Genomic DNA, 19,840 nt, shown 5'->3' on the forward strand with positions numbered 1-19,840 from the left:
GGTGTGTGAGATTGATATTGAAGAACGTTTTGTGCAAGCATTCCTCTAGAAGTGAAGTATATTTGAATCTCAAAATCCATCCAAGCACGTTTTAAGATGCCGATAGTGTATTTTGGATTCAAAATGGTCAAAGGGGCATAACGTTAAAAGATATTTAATCTTAAGAGGAGGTCGTTAAGCCTTTTTATCTTTGTTGTTAAAAGATTGGTAAACCCTAAAAAGGAACCTCCGTCGATTCCAATCGGCTTAGCAGTTGGATCGCAAAAGCTCCGAATTAAGGATTAGCCTATAACTAAAGGTGAAGCAAATGAAGTGAGGAGGCCTTCGCCCATGATCTTGGTATTGCCTGGATATTGCTCAATTACTCAGTCGTGAGACTCATGAAAAGCAGATTTTTTCACACTACCACTAGGTGAGCCCAGCATTTCGAGTCATCAAGATCCCTTTCAGGATCTTGCCATCCATGCAACTTCGTCGCTACAAGACCCTTACATTCACTTCACTCATTAGCTCTGACGAGGGTTGAAATTGATGATTCGGACGAACAAGGATTGACCCAGGCCTTCATTCTGGAGTCTGAAATCTCAAAATGAATTACTGATACACCTTGATACTTTGAACAAAATGATTTATGCATCTCTAAGTGCCAGAACATGATCATGATCTTGAGAGAGAATTTACAAAACCCAACATAGATGCGATGAACAAACAACATCCATAATAACTACATCAAAGGGCTGGATTGACTCCAATGGAGCATTGATGGATCACCTTTCATGGGCGACGATTCCTCCAAAGGTGATCCCTAAAGAGGTCCAAAGCTACTTGAAGCTGCAAGGCTAGAAAATGCTAAAGAGATTTATTAATTGTTCCATTCAAATCCATAATCATATGAAGGATTTAGATTGGTTTTCTATGCTCGAATATGAGCTTCAGGTATGTTGGTTTGTTGTTTAATTCTTCACATTTGTCCTGTGAGCAGGCAAAGATGTCCTTGGAGGAGTTCTGCAACGCAGTGCAAGTCCTCACCACCATCAGTGAGAGCTGTCCGATACAAACTCACAAACGACAATTCACGAAGAGCTATAACATGCTGGCTGAGAAGTACTTAGCAGATGAAGTGCAAAATTTTGGAAAGCATGACGTGGTGTTCCTGGTCACAGAGATGTGAAAGAAACTTATTTTAAAGTTTGGTTTGAGCTTTTTGGTTTTTGGTTGTAATTTTGTATTTACAATTTATAAACTTCCTTAAACACTTAATATATTCTAGTTTATTCTTTAAACATGTTTCAATGGATTAACAAATAATACTAAAGTTGCTGCATGCAACACACAGAAAATTAAAGAATTGACAAACATGCGAGCTCAAAACATCCATTTTTTGCTTTCACTCTTCTTTGAAATAAGTCGAAATGCAGACGCACAATCAAGCGTTCAGCTCTGGAAACTAGCTGCTCAAGGTAAGCACGTCGGTGTTGAAAGACCAGCCCTGCGGACTCGTGGCTCGATCGCTGAGTAGTAGTTACAGGTCGAAGGGAATGAGATTAATCGCCAGAGTTGGCTCTTCAGCAACCTTGGCAACGAAAAAATCCCTGACCGGGGATTAAAGCAACTCTTACCAGCTTCTGGAGGCCATTCTAGCTTTGACCACCTCCGGATTCCAGGGGCAGTCAATCGGCACCGAAAGAGTCTCGACCGTCCTGTCCATGAGGCAGCCGCTCCTGTACCCGGTGGCTTTCATGGTCGCAAAGTTGACCATCCAATAGTCAGCGGCGACCTTCGATGACGCGAGCGCTCGTGAAGACGATTTTAATTTTTGGAAAGCACGGGTGTTGTTGACCAGAAAGTCATGAAAAGTCGTAATCAAAGCATATCCTTTTTTCTTTCACTCTTTGCCTCTGGGAAGAACTTTTCTCCGAGAAAAATGAAAGCACCACAAGAACCCCTTGTTGAGGTCTGAAGCCTCTGGCCATGGTTTGACGTTAATGCCTATTTTTCACCGGGTTTGAGACGTCCAGAGCCTCTGACCAGAACTTTACACCGAAAGAAGCTATGCCTATCTTTTCTCACGGGGTGGAAGGATTTGCTCTCGACTGGAGTCCGGTGCACCACGCTGGTAACTTGAACCGATTGATCCATTTGCATATAGTGATATTGTTTATAGGTGTTAACAAATCCATGTCTGGCAACCACAGCATGTACCTTAAGAGCTTGCGTTCTTGTTAAACAATTCGTCCAGCGTCGAAGATCTGCGTGAAAGCGTTTCCTTTGCTTGAGTTTTAATGATAATATCTTTGAGCTTACAGCCTGCTCCTCCGATGGAACGGTCAGTGATGAAAGTTTGATTCTCTTGGAACAGGTTTGTGGTTCTCAAGAACAAACATTTTTACTGCACTGTCAGATTCACACGCCCGGGATTTCGACTCTCTACAGGTGCTTGAGCTTCAATGCAATGTCTAAGTTTTGCTCGTAAAAGCTTTTTTAGGATGGTCCTCCCAAAACACCATACTGCTTACCAATCTAAGAGTGCGAGATCACGGTTCTGAGTTCGACCAAGAAGTGGACAAAATGATTTACGACATGGATGACATTCTGGAACTGCTATGTCTGGTATACATCAACGGCTTGGTAGAAGAACGTACCAGGTTAGATCCTACAATGGATCAGCTCTTGGCCATGGTTGGTGGTAGTCAATTTTCCTGGGCGCCTGTTCCTCCAGAGGAAATTGCGAAGATTCTACGCAGCTTGTTTTAAGAGACTCGATGAGCTTCAGGTATGTTATTCTTTGTATTCTTCTCTTTGTTTTGTGCTTCACATTTGTTTTGTGACCGGGCAGAGACGTCCTTTGAAGAGTTTTGCAGTGCAGTGTCCTTTGCACCATTTGCGAGAGTTCTTCTAAGCACCACCTGACCAACCATGGCAACCGATAAGTTATGACAGGCTTTGCTGTGAAAATCATTGAGAAAATCATTGAGAAAGATCTGCACGGGCTGTCCCAGTGTCCAGGAGATGCCCAGGTTTTTTGACCAGGTAAACTCATTTTGAAGTTTGATTTCATGGTTTTTTCAGGTAGAAAGTTTCACCAGACACCACCGAGGAAAATTTGAGAAGGAACGAATCACACCACTCGTGAACAAGCTGAAAGCATCACTTTCACTTTTCTTTTGAAAGAAGTCGTGAGATCATGATCCACGTATACTTGTTTGAAGCGATAGCTCTTGGATAGCTCTTGTTTATTGAGAAGCAAACTTACTTACTACTGACTCGAGGCCCCTCCTCCTCCCTCCTGCACGGACGAAAGCTTCTCTTTGGTCCCGGACAAGGCCTCGAGCTCCTTCTCCACAAACTTATCAATGTCGCTGGGCCGGGTCCCGATTCCAGCGGCGGCGGCCCTCGCCCGCGGCAAATCGTCCTTGAAAGACACCCTCTTCCTCCTCGCTGGCCGCCTCACCGCCTGTTCTTCCGCTGGTGATTTCTCTGGAGAAGCTCCCGACGGTGATACCAGCAAGACGTTCCGGCAGCAGCACACCATGGCTGCCACCTCCAGCACGAAGATGAGCACCGCCCCCCACACGTAGCACGTCCACTTCCACTTGTACAGGACCGACTTGAGCCACGGAAGCTGCGACTGGACGAGCACCTCCGCGTTGTAGATCTCCGGCAGCCCGGCTCCAGGACCGAATCCGGCCCTCGGTTCCAGCAATATCTTGGCACTGCCCGGGTAGCTGCTGCTCGATCGCTCTTCGTACGCTTCCACCAGCTTTAGGACGAGAGTCTGCGACTCCACCTCCAGTCCTAGGATAAGTGGCACCGCCAGCATAGCTGTCTTTGCGTACCGGATCGGACGACTTCGGTAGCGGAGCATGCAGGGATGAGTGAACCGAGACAGCACCACGCCGTTCACTGCCAGGATCTCAGCCGTCACCTGTTTTATTTCACAAAGTCTGTGAGCAAACCACGTCCAAAGCAAACAAAAACCAGAAAGCAAGAAAGAAAAGGAACTTCCATACGTACCTGGAACATCCCGAGGCGTATGTTGTGGTCGGATTCGGGTAGCTGCAAGGTTGCCGTGATGTGGAAGCTGTGCGTCTTCGGGATTGCCCAGGCTTTCAAGCTGCTGACGCTCTTGTCCGTTACAACCTGAGGGAAGAGAGGAACTCGTGCACTCGGACGAGCCTCGGTGTAGTCGAAGTTTATGCTTTCCCGCAGCTGGACTGGTTCTTCCACGAGCCGGGACATCAGCACCATGTCCATGAGAATGGCAGGAACCAAGAGGAGGTTCAAGAGCATAAACACGTATGCCGCTGACAAAACACCATATCCCATCCTCTTCACCATCCTGCTCACCTTTGGACCAATGTCTGCAGCAGCCTCCCAGAGCATAATCTGGAGCTGAGTTATAACCGAGATGCCATCGCTGATCTTCCCCGTCACCTTGTTCTTGGCCTCCACAGTCCTATGGATTGGTTCCGTCACCATCGAGAAGCAGATGCTAAACAGTAGCATCGCAATTGACATGGTGTAGCCGATCATCTTGAACTGGAAGCCGATCGCGTTGATCAAAAAACCAACTGGCCATAGCAGGAGATGGCTCTCCGGCTGCTCCTTGTGCGTTGGCATCTTGTACACTTCTCTTCTTCGATGCGGGGCCGGTGCCGGGACTGGAGCAGTCTCAAAACAGGCAGACTTCTCGACTAACGGCGGCATTGTCAGCCCCTCGTCCTGTTCATCGGCCCCCTGACTTTCGTTGCTACTGCTACCGTTCTCGAACAACAACGGCTGCCTATCCATGTCCGGATGCTTGCCACCATCGTCCTCGTCCGAATCAAAAGCCACCTCCCATCCGTTGTCAACGTCGGGAACCTCAAAACGGCCAGACCCCGAGGCCGAGCACTCGCCAGAGTCCTCCTCAGCCCCTTTATCGATGCGTGCCTGGCGAAAACCCGAGCTCTCGGCCACCTCTTCATCATGGAGCACGCACGACGATCCGGACGCGCTGTCGCCGACCCTTTCGGGGAAGCAACCGCTGTCAGGCTCTCGAGCAACCGAACCTGGAAGAATCGAAGACGCCATCCCCCGAAAAACCAAATCTCCCTGCCTACATTCCCCGCATCACTTGTCGTGCTTCCCAACTCCGCCCAGCATTTTTTTTCCCCAGCAATCGTTGCTCGTCGCTAGAGCACCGCGACGACGATAGTAATGAAGCTCCCACCCCCCGAGCAAGTGCGCAGCTCGTTTTCTTCCTTCTTTTCCCTGCCCCTGTGCGTTTCCTCCATGCGCCTCGAGACCCGATAGACGGCGGCGATGGCGTCGCTAATTTTAGGAACAAACGCTCATTGGCCACGTGATAGGCCGCCACCTGTCCTTCACGAAGATCCTATCGTTTGCTCCAGAGAACCTCTTTCTGGTGGTGTTGTTTTCTCTTCGAGCTTTGCGATTCTCTCCTGCCATGGTTTGCCGGGAATTAGCGTCATCACAAGCTTTTGTAGATTTAACCATACCCTGTGATATTCTTCCAGCCAGGTGTTGATCTTGGCCCAAGTTGCCGCTCGGCTTTCCTGTTTCTTCTTCTCAGACAGCTCGTCTGAAATGGCATACTTCCAAGCGTTCATGCAGCGCACGCAGCGAGCTCTGATACCACCAACCAAAAGAGACGTCTAAGTCTGAGCTGTACTTGTTAGAATCCGCGTACCTCTTTGCGTGGCCGATTGCGATTTGCTCTTTTAGAAAGAGCTCATTCCTGGAGGTCTTTGATGCCACTTTCCACTTGTTCCAAATCCATTCGCACAGGCGAATATGGTTACAAATGGCGCTGGTTTCCTCGTAGAAACTTCTAGTTTCAACAGCCTGTTGCAATAGAATGTTAGCTTTGGACGCGTGTTCAGGACTAGCAGTACCTCTTTCAAGCCATAAAGACCTCTTTTCACCAGGTGGGAGCAGTAGAACTTTGTCATTTTCAGTGTCTTAAGCCACAAGCGCAGGCACAGAACTTGGCACCATCTCCCCCGAAACGTTCCGATTGTTTCTGCAGCCTCGTTCATCCTATCCGAGACACAGCTCCACCAGGCAGCAAACATCTTCCGCTCTAGAACCAATGAACAGTGCGTCCACGCCTTGTCCATCTTCGTTCTGTACAGACAGCGACCTTCTCATGTAACGCCAACCTATAGAACTTGTAGTTGCAATCATCCCACTTAGTTTTCCAGAGCGCCTACCTCTCGTTCCAAATCAGTCTCTTCCATGGCAGCATTCCGTAGTACACAAGTTTCTTCCGCGAGCAATGCAATGCTGCAAGCTCGAACTGCTGGCACCACAGCTCACGCTGTTTCTTCTTCTCTTCCTCTTTCTACCAATAAAGAAAACTCATCGATCATCAGATCCGAGCTTGCCAAAAACAATTGACCAACCTCGAGCCTTTGTTTCTCGGCCAGCTTCTTTTGCTCGACATAAGCTTTCCTCTGTAGCTTCTCCAGCTCCGCTTCTCTCAGCACCCTCGCTTTCAGCTCCATCTGAAAAGAAAGCAAACTCTTTGGAAGATGAGGAAAAACAAACGCAATGCTGACGTACTTCCTTTTGCCTTTTAGTGTTCTCATATCTCGCTCGAAGTTCTTCCCTCCGCCGGCGTCGTAGCTCGTCACGAGCAGCCATGGACTGTAGCGGCCCAAACGAGCACCTCGTTCCTGTCACACGAAACCACACGTTTACGACAGAGACACACTCCCCTTCCATCTGGACTGCGATGAAATCGCCAGTGCCAGCAATCCAGGCGATATCTCCAGAGGAAAAGCAAGAAATCCATCCAACACGGCTGGATTATCAGGAAGCAAGACCTCCGAGCTGCTAGAGGACAATGCTGGACTCTAGAGAGGATCAAGATCGGATCGCCGCTTACCGGATGATCTGGTGGAGCTGCTGCACAGCGATGCCGCATCGTCTCCTCCACGATCCATGGCGATCGCGCCTCGCGCCCTCAAATTACCCTAGCCCGCCAATCCTAGTACCTATAAAGGAATATAAACTTCCATAACGGACAGAAAATCCAGGAATGTTTTCTCTAACTGAAAAGGAATGGCCGATCGATCAATCGATGGATGGGAGCTTCCCAAAATTTCTCTGTGATCGATGGAGACGAAGAACAGCGTGAAACGAAAGAAGCCCTTTATTGGAGTGGATCAAACAACCAAAAGAGAGAGAATGTAGGTTCTATGAGAAGAAGAAGAAGAAAGAAGAATCATCTAAAAATCTTTGGGTGTGGAGGAGCTACTGCGAGGCCATTTGATCCTCGCAATCGATCATCCGCTGTAAGGATCCTGCTGCAAGAGGCGCCGATTGGCGGAATCCATGCTGCGCGCCAGATTATCCATGACCTTCTCCTGCTGCTCCAGGGAGAGATCGTCGATCTCCTGGCCAAAGAAGGAGCTGCCGCCCGCCCCATCCAAGAGAGGCCGATGCGATTCAACCGGGGCGATCGCCGCGGACAAGATCATCCCCAAGAGGCAAGCCACGAGCAGGAGCTTGGAGATTCCAGCTGGAGAAGCCATCAAATCGTCGTGCTCTCCCTGCCAGGCGCACAAGAAAGACGAAGATTAGGTCAACTTGATCCAAGCCCTACCTGGTGTCCGGTCGAGAGGAAGAAGAAAAGGACAAAGAAGGGAGGGGAAGAACACGAGGAAAGAATGTAGGATCCACACAAGAACAGCGAGATTGTCACAAACCTGCGCGCCTTCGAGCCGCGCGCCTGGATTATGGCGCGGCGGTGGATTGAGCTCCCGCGAGGAAGATGAAGATCGAGAAGATCAAAAGAATGGATCGATCGAAAGAATCGAGAAGAGAGCTGGAGGAAGCCCTAGAGCAAATCTCTTGTTCTCTTTTTTCCCCCTCTTTTTTGTCGCTGAGGGCGCAAGCGAGAAACCTGAGAGGCGAAGTGTGGCCAAACAAAACAAACCAGAAGACAAAACGAGAAAAGAGCAGTTGCCAACGGCAGTTGCCATGCGCAAGTGAGAGCGCATCGCGGCCGTCGGGGTGCTGCCATCCACGGCCGCGCTCGCTCCACGCCACGCGGCGCGCGACGGTCGAGATCCCGCGTTACATCAACGTTTGGAATGTGATAATCTTGGTCGCCAGTAAGAACGCCACCGTAAATTCGAACCGGGGACCGCCCAGAGAGACGTAAATAACCACAATGCTGCCAATCTGGTTAAGTAAAAGTCAAAACGTAATTCTACTAGCTCCTTGCACCTAGCACGCCATAGCTAGGGTTTCTAGGGTTTGCTGGGAAGAGGGAGGTGGGTGGGGCGGTGTGGCGGCTGTAAATGTGATCCTCTTGAGGGGAGATTCGCGGCGAAGATAGCAGCGGCTGTCGGCGCCGGAGGATCGTGAAATTTCAGGGGATCGATCGATCGTCGGCGCCGGCGAGCGGATGGGCGTCGGTGCTTCCAGAACTGGCGCTACATTTCGCGCAGGAGGTATTGGAATCATCGGTAGTGGGATATCTAGGCGCTGCAGTTCATGAAATCTTTGTGAGCCTTACTGCATTGGGGCTTGCATGGGCGATCCTGAAGGCTGGCCACAGCCAAGCGGCCTTTTGCCTGACGGATCATCCTCCTTCGCGGCTCTATTCTCGTCTCTGGACGATGAGCGCTGGCTCCAGGCAGAGAACAGGACTGGCGAGCTCATCACACGCATTCAGCCCACCAAATTCTCCGAGGATCGGCGGCGGGCCGTCGCGGACTACGTGGAGCGTCTCATTCGCAAGTGCTTCGACTGTGAGGTGAGAATTCTCTTTGTTTTCCTTTTTTTCTTGTTTGTTTGCGGTACGTGGACACCAAGTTTCTAGCTCAGTGTGTGGGTCACTGTGTAGGTGTTTACATTCGGCTCGGTGCCATTGAGAACATACCTTCCGGATGGGGATATCGACTTGACTGCTTTCAGTGGGCATCAGCACTTACAGGAATCATGGGCGAATGACGTCCGCGCTGTGCTTGAAGCGGAGGAACGCAGTAAGGATGCTGAATTTCGGGTGAAAGAGGTTCAGTACATCCAGGCCGAGGTAGTTTTCGTTTCTCTTCCTTTCTGTAGCGTGACGAATAGATGATAGCTTGCTACCTGGCTTTGCAGGTGAAGATCATCAAGTGTCTGGTGGAGAACATTGTTGTCGACATTTCTTTTAATCAGTTGGGTGGTTTATGCACACTATGTTTTCTGGAGGAGGTATTAGTTCTAAACATGTTGCTCGTTTTCTAATCCTTCGTAACTTATCAGGTCGATCGGTTGATAGGCCGAGACCATTTGTTTAAACGCAGCATTATACTTGTGAAGGCTTGGTGTTATTACGAAAGCCGCATTCTCGGAGCACATCATGGTTTGATATCCACATACGCATTAGAGACACTCGTGCTCTATATATTTCACGTATTCCATGCAAGTCTTCGCGGTCCCTTGGGGGTAAGTTATAACCATTCTATTGCCCGTTTAGTTTGAAGGGTGGCTGATGCAGGTACTGTATCGTTTCTTGGAATTCTTTAGCAACTTCGACTGGGATAAATATTGTCTGAGTTTATGGGGACCTATTCCACTCTCGGCTCTTCCCGATATGCAAGGTAACCTCTCTTTTCTGTTTTCTGGACGAGGTTTTAACCTTGTGCTGTTACAGCTGAACCACCGCGGAAAGATGGAGGACCTTTGCTACTTACTAAGCATTTCTTGGACTCCTGCAGCCGTGCATATGCAGTTATGCCCAACGGGAACATAAACGGGAGTATTGTCCAAAGCCGGGTCTTTGGTTCGAAGTACCTAAACGTGGTAGATCCTTTAAAAACTACCAATAATCTTGGCCGCAGCGTGAACAAAGGTTTGTTGCTAATGTAAGGTTTCTCTCCTGACAGTGTCTGTCATTGGACGAAACAGGAAATTTCTACCGGATTCGCAATGCATTTGGTTTTGGCGCGCGTAAGCTAGCCCGTATTTTGGAATGCCCTCTAGAGGATGTAGCCGACGAGGTGGATAAGTTCTTTTTGAACACGTGGGACAGGCATGGGAGCGGTAGGCGACCTGATGCTCCCGAGTTCATTGAGAGGATGTCTTCGCCGGATGAAAAGCTGTCCAGTGAAGGATCTCCCAGGGTTGTGGAGAAGGGTGTGTTAGAGGCGGAGAACGACCAGCAGGTTGATAAGAATGCAACAGCTGGTGAACTTATTCAGGAGCTGAATAATTACGCAGTACGCTCTCAACAAAATGATTATATTTCGGAGACAGGTGATAAGACGGGCGAAGTGGAGTGTTCGGACGACAGAAGGCCGATTTCGGAAGATAAGCTGCCCTATACAGATACTGTTCCCGCACCACCACCACCACCACCGCCGCCGCCGCCGCCTGGAGGATCATGGGCAGCGCTAAACCATGGGACTTTTTCGTATCCGCATATAGCTCTACAAGGCGGCTCTCAGGTGTATTCTGGCTTAAGTCCTCCAACAGACGTCACAGTACCACCAAGTCCGAGCTCCGAAGCATCTAGTCCTGTGTATTCTCCACAACGGCCATCAACGTCTCTTGGTATACCGGTTGGGCATTTACTTTCTTCGACATACGATGCGGCCGTTTCAAGTAACATGCAGTCTCGGAAGCAAAGACCGGGGGACGGCCAAGTTCCTCCGTTTTACTATTCTCCATTCTCTTATGTACCTCTCTACAACTCGTACTACGTGTTGCCGCGCGAGGGTGGAGAGGGAGAAACACTGAACGAGATGCCACCAAATGCACTACACGAAGACGGCCAGGCGGGGCAGCACATGGTATTCGGTGTTGGGGAAAGGCTCAGTGCTGCTGGAATTCCTGTTAGTTCTGGTGATCCAGACGCAGACAGGTTGACAGATGGACATGGTGCTCAAGTTTGTCAGTCTGATCTCTTGAGCAGTGACTTCGCTAATCATCTTCGGAACTTGGACTACGGGCGAGCCTGCCAGACTGGTCCTATGTTCCTTCCGCAGCACGCATTTTTCCCCTTCGCTAAGGAGTTACAAGGTCATTACATCTGGGAAGGTCCTGGGAGACCTCATTCGAACGTCAACTTGAAGCATGGGCCGGGGTCTCCACGAATTCCTAGAAGATCTTTTCCTGGACCTGTTGGCTTTAATGGAGACGCTCGCGCGGGCACCGGAACCTATCTTCCTGGGACGGTAATTGTCATAAACTACTTTTCAAACCTTGGTTCTGATTAAGTTGTGTCTTGCAGCGGCAGACTTACCGGGAAAGGCAGTACAGAGGCCAACATGATGGCTATCAAGAACGGGAGTGTGAAAGAGATGCACCTCCTCGTTATCAGCGTAGTGTGGGCCGTGGTCAGAATAGTCGCATAGGACATGGGAAAGCAGGTGACAAAGGAGGATGGCATGACAGCTTTAACAGGAACGCAGTTCATGCAGCTCCAGTAACATTATCTTCTGGCAATCCGCCGGGGACACCGGAAGCTTATTCTCAGGTGTATATGAACGGCAATGGGAACACGTCGATTGTTGTATACCCGTCCAACGAACCGCTTGAGTTTGGGACGCTTGGGGCAGTGCAGGGCTCTGAGCTTGGGGCCGTTCGTGTGAGCTCTAAGGGGCAGCAGGCTGCGGGTCAAGATAGACAACAGCCGTCCTCCCCGAATGACCAGCAAAGGTACCAAAACGTTTTATCGATTATTGTGGCCACTGAAACTCGTTTTGCTACTTCAGGCAAAACCAGAGGGCTTACCAAATGAAAGAAGAGGACTTCCCACCTCTTTCTTTCAGAGCGCAGGGAGGGAATAGTTCCACGAGTGGTAACGGGGCTGGCACTCGCAGTTCCCCGTATCAGACGTACGTTGCATCTCAGTCGTGAGTTGGAGCGCACCAGAGCTAAGACTTGCTGTTTGTATATTTTACTATAATTGTAGCTGCTTTTCTAATTGTAAACTGGGCTGTATTTGTTGAAGCTTTAGGCCCGACTTTTTTTTTCTCACTCGGACAACAAGTCGTATGTTTTTAATACTACTGCGTGTCGTGTATGAGCTAATGACATGGCAGGGGAAGTTCGGGGGAGACTTTTGGAGATGAAAACAGCCTTTCGGATCCGATCAGGTTCTGTACACTTTCGAAATTTTCTTTGCGAGACTAAGTTCTCTGTTCAGATATGAAGACGCTTACGGCGATAGATTGGGCTCTGAACCTGCTACATCTTTTCATTCTGGTACACGGATTTGTTTTCTTTTGTTGGGGGCTCGTTTATTGATTTCTTCAGCTACCTAGGTGTGCGGAGGCTTGATTGTTATAATGGTTCCGGTCATACAAGGAGGGAGTCCCAACTTTTCGCCTGGGTGGTCAGTTGCAGTGATGTAATTATTTGTTCTGGGAATCTAACTTCTTGTTTTGTTTGCGTAGGCTTCTTATAATTCTTGGAGGGGTAACGATTGTGGCTGGTGCTTCAGGCATAGGAAGGACAGTCGGTCCTTGCTTCTGGATAAATATCGTTTTCAATTGTTTTGCTGCTCTTGGATCCATCGTCTACTCGTTGGCCTCATTTTCGAACGTACGCATCACCTTGTCACTTTGGGCTCAGCTTCACTCGCTTGTCGCAGAGAGAGAAAGTGGCGAGAAGTTTTCGATCTAAGCGCTTTAGTGCGAATGAGGTACATGTTATTCACGAGCTTGGGCTTATCGTATCTTTTTATTGTAGGTGATTGTGAATGTAGGTGGAGTCGTTTATTGGACGTGTTTCATGGGCGTTTTACTTCCTGGTCGTTGCCGAGGTTTGCAAACTATGTGGTATAGCCAAAGTTTGGCTAACTAAATTGTCGCCCTGTGAAGGTGTTGGGGGTCTTCTTCGGGAGCCTGGCTCGCCAGCTTAAAAATTCGGAAGGACCGCAGGAGAGTTTTCAACGGCGATCTATTGCTCTTCAAAGATTGAGTGTCGACTTGTATGGGTTCCTTTGAGTTTTCTTTGGCTATTGATTCATGGGGTGTTGCTATTTCAGGGCCGCGAAGGACGTCCGAAGAGCAAGCAAGAATGCGGATCGCATCGCCGAGAAAATGAAGGATAAATATGGGCAGTAAGCTTTATTTTTCTATCGGACATTTTCCCAGCCTTACAATCTTGCTACAGATGGAGCCATGAGTAACCAGTGTTTTCTGTATAACTTGTGATGTGATCCAGCATCGTTTTATTCTATTTCTTATTACCACCGAGGTAGGCTTCCTTTTGTCTATTTCGTACCCTTTAGCTTCATGGGAACAGGGAATGATTTATCTGTCCTGAAAGCCAACACACCATCAAAGACACCGTCGATGCGATCCATGGAACGGGATCAATGCTGATCACCACCTACACAGTTCCCTGGATACCGACGGATGTGAGCTAATCAGTCGACCAGAGGCGCACAGCCTCATTCTTTTACGTACCGTTTTCCCCGTTTTCCCTGGAGCGAATCGTGACTGTGTAAGACGTCTGGTGCGTGACTTCAGAGATGCAGCAAGACCACACCAGTGAGCATCCTTCCACAACTCGTACACCTTCTCCCAGAGCATCACGCAGACTTTGACGAACGGTGTGCCGTTCTTTGCCGATGAGAGCACCGAGATCCAGATCGGAGCCGAGGAGGAGCTCGGAAACCAGACACTGTATCCGAGGAGGCGCGCTTCCTTTGTTCGTGGCAGGTCCATAGGCGACTCCGATTCGCTCGCACTCGCCAGATCTAGCAGGTACGTCACGTTGAAGATTTGCCTGCTCCTCACAGCTTCTTCGACCACCAAAACCAAGGCCAGAGTGTTGCTTCCACGTACAGGAGAGGCCATTGGTCCCTTGAGAGCGATTGTGGTGACTGGATCGAACTGGTCTTCTTTCGAAAGTTTTAGTTTTAGATCGCCGTTCAAGGCAAAGATATATGCTCTAAATATTTTGTTTTAATAAATAAGTGTAAGGATAAAATCATAGGGTGGATGCAAAGTTGAGGGTATCCGATTTCGCGAACACCCTATAGTAAATCCATACATGCAAAATGCCAGATTCACCAACTTTTGTATGAATTCTAGGGGGATATTTTTCAGTGTTAGTACAGATTTATTTATGCGATTGTACGGATCTTTTATTTCTTATTATCACCAAGGTAGAGTGTTCTATTTTGTAACGTTCAGCTTCATGGGAACAGGGATGCGGTATGTCTTGGTACCGTCATATATCTCCGCATCAGTCCTGAAAGCCAGCACACCATCAAAGACACCGTCGATGCGATCCACAGGCTCACGCTCCACACCATTGAGCGACGTGTCCCTCGTCTTGTAGTGGAACGGGACGGCCAGTTTCGCAGTGCTGATCACAACCTGCACAGTTCCCTGGATGGATAGCAGAGGATGTCAGTTAATCAATCGAGCAAAGGCGCACAGGCAGATTCTCATACGTACCGTTTTCCCTGGAGGAATCGTTACTTTGTAAGTCGTCTGATAAGCGACTTCCTCGGACAAAGTGTCGTCCCACTGGTTTCCAAACTCTTGCTCGGCTCCGATCTGGATCTCGGTGCTCTCGTCGGCAAAGAATGGCACACCGAGCGTCAAAGTCTGCGTGATGCTCTGGGAGAAGGTGAACGAGTTGTGGAAGGACCTGGTGTTGCTCACTGTGGTGGTCTTGCTCACGCTGATCTCCATCTCTGCAGGCTCACTGCCCTTGTTCGTGGCAGATCCATAGGCGACACCGATTGGCTCCTCCTCGCTTGCACTCGCCAGATCTAGCAGGTAAGTCACGTTAAAGATTTGCCTGCTCATCACAGCTTCTTCGACCACGAGGTGGCTTGACGTTTCCTCGTAGTCGGATGCCTCAGCAAAGATCGCGTTCGGAGCGTTGGTGAAGGACGGGCTTCCACGCTTGCAGTAGAGGCCATTGGCACTCTTGAGAGCAACTGTGGTGCTGTTCACTCGGACTGGATCGAACTGGCATTCAGGGTGGTCGGGAGTGTCACCGTCCGGTGTAATCCACTGGTCCGCCTTCCAGTAATTGTTTGAAGTCCAGGAGGCGGCTTGGTTGGATCGAAGAGCTATCTTGCCGTTCAGGAGATACTCCACCTGGTAAGGGGGCTGCGAATGGAAGCAAGCAGATGAAAGACGAAAACAGCAGTACCTGGTGGGTGGTAAGACGAACGTCAGCAGATTCTTCTGTGAGCACGAACGGATCCAGTATGACAGGGTAATCGACCAAGCACGTGAGGTATTTGGCATTGCTACCTTTGAAACCCACGTACTCGGGCATGTTGACAACGTAGTAGGACGACTCCACCACTTCTACCATGGCAAAGATCTCATTGGGCTCCTCGAGCAACGCGTGGTACTGGGTGTTGAAGCGCTTGAGGAAGAGACCGTCTTGGACGGAGGAGAGTGCCACCTTTCCTGGGGCGACCTCGGGTTGGAGCTTGAACCGGTTTGAGGCATCGGTGTCGCTGGGCGGGTTCTTGAGGTCGGCTACCACGGCAGAGGTGGAGGAGTGGCGGCGCCAGAAGTGCTTGTTGGCGGAGCAAATGACGAAGGAGGCGTTGGAATCATTGGCATTGTAGACCGCCTCATGTGTGGTGTATCGGGTGGTGGTGTCGGACTCGAATGCAAGGGTGCCATCGGACTTGAGCATGAGGTACTTACCATTGTCGGCTTTGAGAGAGAAGAAGCGGGGAAGCTTGAGCAATGGGGATTCTGGATTTGGGGTGTGAGCCATTGTGAACAGGAGTAACTTGGGCTTAGATTGGGAGAGCTACTGCTATTTAGGGAGGATGATATGATCTCCGCTTAAATGCTCGTAGTAAGATGGTATGTGTGCCTCAATTATTGCGAGATGACGTAACTTACTGTAGACATAGACAGGTTCGATATAAATAAAGGGAAGTCTTCACAGCTGTGAATTTTCTACTAGCTGTTGCTGAAATTGCCACCTTAGCTAGAGCTAGCGGCTGAGGCACATTGAAACACATGGGAGCTTTCGATTAAATTAAGAAAATTAAGTCCTCTTGAGCCTTTCTATCAGCCAAAGGGTTGCCCAAGAACAGGGGTTTCATCTCTTGGGGAATGGCATCAAAGAGCTCTCGAGCTTCATGCGTTTGGCCATTTCCTGCAAAGATGGGGAGCATGGTGCATCCAGAGGTAATGGCTGTTAAACCATACCTCCTAGATCAAAGGGAGCAATACAAATGGCTAATAAAGCTTGTCTAAAATCAATACTAAGAAAAGTATATAAATATTTCACATGAACCAGCTTAAAAAAATACCTCATGAATCAAAGTGACAAATATCCCAAATATCTAATAAAGCTTGTCTAAAATCAGTACTAAGAGAAGTATATTTCACGAAGAGAAAACACAGTTTCAAGGTTCAGCTTCAACAAATACGAAGACCATCAGTACATAACATATCAATACCGCCGAAGCTCTGATACATAACACAAGAATAAAAATCAACCCCGGTATCTACAGAGCGACAGAGAGGTAAAAAGGTTATTTGTTTGAGACTTACGCCATTCTTGAAGAGATTTCCTTTGGGCTGCATTGAGACGGATCCGTGGGCGGTGTCTCTTGATCAGGCTCTCGCCTTCCTTCCAGTCGCCCACCACGCCCAATGCCACCAGCAGCGCGCACGTAACAGCCACACTACGCCCATGACCTGTGCACGAACAACAAGCATCCAAATCGTCTAAGGCCCGCCCCGCCAGCCAAGATGAAAACTAAAGCACGCTCAATGCGCGCCGATAAAAATCCGAGGAAGAACGAGGGAAAGATCATCAATGCAGAGGAACAAAATGCCAATCGAAAGAATGCTGAAAGAAGACAATCAAAACATTGCTTTTCAACTAGGCCTAGCTATGGCAAAAGAAGAAAGAAAGAAAAAAGAGTGATGGGGAAGCCTACCTTTGGCACAGTGGATGAGAATGGGATGGTTCTGGGAGCGCTTGACGAGAGCCCAGCGCACGGCTAGCTCGATGCCCTCCGGCGATGGCGATCTGGTATCCCAGGCCGGGATGCACACATAGGGAAGCTCCAATCCCACCGTCCTGGGTAGCTCGTTGGTGCAATCCACGACCGCGGGATTGCCCGGAGGGATGTGATCGCGCTGGAATGGCCACGCGCCCACGAACAATCCATCGCAAATCTCCGTGTAGGTGGCCTCGAGGCCCGCGCGCCGGCGGAATCGGACGTAGAGCCGCGTACCGGCGAGGTAGGGATAGAAGAGGAGGGAGCTCCAGAGCGGGAAGGAGCCGTGCGAGGATTTGGCGAGAATGCGCGGATTGTTGATCCCCGGGTGGGAGAAGAGGGCTACAGTGAATCCGATCAGTGAAGTGTGGAGGAGAGGGAGGAGGAAGATCCGATGGCGGATGCTGCCGTGCAATGCCGCCCCCGCCGCGAGGATGAGAGCCGCGGGAATGCCTACTGCTAGTGAAATTCCCATGAGCCCTAAGAAAAACCCTAAAGCCAGTTATGCTTGGCATATGCTCGCATTTATAATTAACTTTTAATAATAATCCGTATTTTCAATTTTTGATTCATTAATTTAAATTTCAATTTGTAAGGTTTGTAAATATATACATGTGGCTAGGCATTATAATACTATAGCATATAAATTATCCATTTGAAACTGAATATAGTCCATTCATTCTTGTATATAAATAGTGGGCTAAACCTTAATTAATATATTTATTCATATATTGCAATTTATCTTTAAAAGGCAGAGTTTCTTGGCAGTGTTTTACTTAGTGTTTGGGATCGTGTTTTTTATTTTTATTTCTTCATTCTCTTTTAGATTTAGATTTATGTTAGTTTTTTGTGAAATCTATGACTTTAACTATCACTGTGCTTAGATTTACTCTTTCTTCTGATATTTATTGTATTCTTTTCTTCTATTATACCACACTTTCATTAATCTAGGAGTATGTCACTTGTTCCCAATATTGCTCCGTTAAATTGAACTTTTGGTGTTGTGGGGTGTAATCATATTAGTGTTGCACTCATTTTTGATATGTTGCTATCTCCAACTTCTATGGGATGTAATTACATAGTTTATTCTATTCTTGGTGTTTTGCCATCTTCTGTTGATGTGGAGCGTGATATTAATTGGCAAGCTATGGATAATGCAATTTGGTTCTTGGAGAATATTTGAGGATCAAATTTATATGAGTACGATATTTACAAGCTTGAATGGATTTTGGATTGTGATAAGGAGCTTGATTATTATGGAGATAACTTTGGAGATAAGTTGAAGATTTTGTAGGGAAAAAAATTTAAGTTCTTTACCATTTATAATGTTTATAAAGTTTAAAAAGGAATAGATTAATTTGTAATTTAATCCTTTCTCTTTACCTTCTGTTCTTTCCTAATCTTTTTTTATTTTTTGACTTAAAACATATATTCTTAGTGTTCCTTCCTTATCTACAATATTTCCTTTTTTTGACATATTGATCATTTTTTACTTTTATGATTCTCATTTTCAATTTAGTGTTGAGCTGAATATTTTTTATCCTCTTTATACTAATTTAAATCTTGAGTGTGTGCAGAAAGTTGAGAATCTTATTTCTGTTTCTTTGGCAAAGTCTTTGATTAATTGTGCTGTTAAGTATTCCCCTATCTCTAAGGTTAAACTATTTTGGCTAGTATTTTGGGTTGAGTGCATATCCTTGATTATGAGTGTTGTTGAAAGTGTTTGTTTTATTGTTGTTATTGAGGGTTTTATGTGTTCTCTTGAGAGTATGGACTTTTCTATTAATTTTCTTATCTTAAATATTAAATTGTGTGTTAATGAGGTTGAGTAGTGTGAATTTTTTACTTATTTCGTGTTAGCCAAAGTATTTTATCACAATAAATCCTTTATTCTCCAAACTTTGAACATATTTCTTTCTTTTTTTTTCCTATTTTTACTTTGACAATTGTTAAAAATTTCTTTTCAAAATTTCTTTATCCACTTTTTCTTTTTCCACAATGTTTCTTCCTCCCTTTTTCATTTTCTCCTTTTTGCCTTGTCACTTTAAACTTTTTTTTTTTCAAATGAGGGGGTAGAGGGGATGGATGGGAATTTTAACCCCAATGATAGAGTGAAGACGAGTGAATATAATAGTGGAGCAAAAATAAATAATATAAATTGTGAAGTAAGGATAAACATAATGAGTCAAAATGAAACATCCAACCCTAATATAGTGAAGCTCAATTAATACAATAGTGGAATGAAACTAAATATAGTGGTAGAATAAGGACAAGTGTAACAAATTCGAATGGAGCTAGTGCCTCAGAATTGTTTTTCCTTTGCACTACATAAGTAATAAGGTGATACTCATCTTTTCACAAAATTCTAAATTTTCTCCTAATCCCCCTTCTTTATGTTAGATTGGATTTAAAGTTTATTTACACTCTTCATAAGCATAAATAGTGAGTAAACTAAGCCTCCAAGTTTCTAACATCCTATAGTATAATAAAATTTATTCATATGACTTTATAAATCCTAAGCTTTAGGTGAATCTCTTAATTCAAAATTTCAAAGGAAAACACTGTGGCTTAATGATCTTATATAAGTACCTTAACTCCCCACCTCCATCCCAAAGGGAAGAGATAAAGAGTAATAATTTTTATGGTACTCAAGTGAAACACCATTCTACTTAAGCTAAAAACACTAGAGTCGATTTTCTTTTTAAGAGTGGGAATTGCTATTAAACTAAATTTTACTAATCCCTAGTTCCAATTTAAATTTAGTTAAGAAATATTATTAGAGAGTTTCATCAAGACTAAGTCTTTAGCCTTACTATCTTTACTATATTTTGGAACTCCTTATACCACTTTTTTATAAGCAATCACTTGTAAAGTCATTGTAAAGTC

General features: G+C 46.9%; 4 protein-coding genes across 5 annotated transcripts; 1 reads left to right on the plus strand and 3 right to left on the minus strand.

Annotated features, from left to right (window-relative positions):
* Nucleotides 1-3,130: 3,130 nt before the first annotated feature.
* LOC9654784 (seipin-2) lies at nucleotides 3,131-6,005 on the minus strand. Of its 2 annotated transcripts, XM_024688430.1 has the most exons (5): nucleotides 5,898-6,005; nucleotides 5,693-5,847; nucleotides 5,502-5,631; nucleotides 4,015-5,444; nucleotides 3,131-3,925 (listed from the first exon to the last, which is right to left on the minus strand). In XM_024688430.1, the coding sequence occupies exons 4-5, from the start codon at nucleotides 5,071-5,073 to the stop codon at nucleotides 3,257-3,259; spliced, it is 1,728 nt and encodes a 575-aa protein (XP_024544198.1). In that variant the 5' UTR covers nucleotides 5,074-5,444; nucleotides 5,502-5,631; nucleotides 5,693-5,847; nucleotides 5,898-6,005; the 3' UTR covers nucleotides 3,131-3,256. The 2 variants fall into 2 exon arrangements, with proteins under 2 accessions (XP_024544198.1, XP_024544199.1); XM_024688431.1 differs by lacking the exons at nucleotides 5,502-5,631; nucleotides 5,693-5,847; nucleotides 5,898-6,005 and having other exon boundaries at nucleotides 4,015-5,464.
* A 2,251-nt stretch (nucleotides 6,006-8,256) lies between these two features.
* LOC9654785 lies at nucleotides 8,257-12,003 on the plus strand. Its single transcript, XM_024688293.1, has 9 exons — nucleotides 8,257-8,770; nucleotides 8,861-9,049; nucleotides 9,118-9,210; nucleotides 9,262-9,444; nucleotides 9,497-9,599; nucleotides 9,653-9,850; nucleotides 9,907-11,174; nucleotides 11,231-11,658; nucleotides 11,715-12,003. The coding sequence occupies exons 1-9, from the start codon at nucleotides 8,546-8,548 to the stop codon at nucleotides 11,857-11,859; spliced, it is 2,832 nt and encodes a 943-aa protein (XP_024544061.1). The 5' UTR covers nucleotides 8,257-8,545; the 3' UTR covers nucleotides 11,860-12,003.
* Nucleotides 12,004-14,019: 2,016 nt separating this feature from the next.
* On the minus strand, nucleotides 14,020-15,833 carry LOC9654786. The gene is made up of 3 exons (XM_024688294.1): nucleotides 15,124-15,833; nucleotides 14,415-15,068; nucleotides 14,020-14,345 (listed from the first exon to the last, which is right to left on the minus strand). The coding sequence occupies exons 1-3, from the start codon at nucleotides 15,706-15,708 to the stop codon at nucleotides 14,130-14,132; spliced, it is 1,455 nt and encodes a 484-aa protein (XP_024544062.1). The 5' UTR covers nucleotides 15,709-15,833; the 3' UTR covers nucleotides 14,020-14,129.
* Nucleotides 15,834-16,303: 470 nt separating this feature from the next.
* LOC9654787 (uncharacterized protein YnbD) lies at nucleotides 16,304-17,509 on the minus strand. The gene is made up of 3 exons (XM_002983331.2): nucleotides 16,892-17,509; nucleotides 16,500-16,646; nucleotides 16,304-16,415 (listed from the first exon to the last, which is right to left on the minus strand). The coding sequence occupies exons 1-3, from the start codon at nucleotides 17,427-17,429 to the stop codon at nucleotides 16,399-16,401; spliced, it is 702 nt and encodes a 233-aa protein (XP_002983377.1). The 5' UTR covers nucleotides 17,430-17,509; the 3' UTR covers nucleotides 16,304-16,398.
* Nucleotides 17,510-19,840: the final 2,331 nt, after the last annotated feature.

Source organism: Selaginella moellendorffii, unplaced genomic scaffold, assembly GCF_000143415.4.
Source record: "Selaginella moellendorffii unplaced genomic scaffold, v1.0 SELMOscaffold_57, whole genome shotgun sequence".
Lineage (NCBI taxonomy): Eukaryota > Viridiplantae > Streptophyta > Lycopodiopsida > Selaginellales > Selaginellaceae > Selaginella > Selaginella moellendorffii.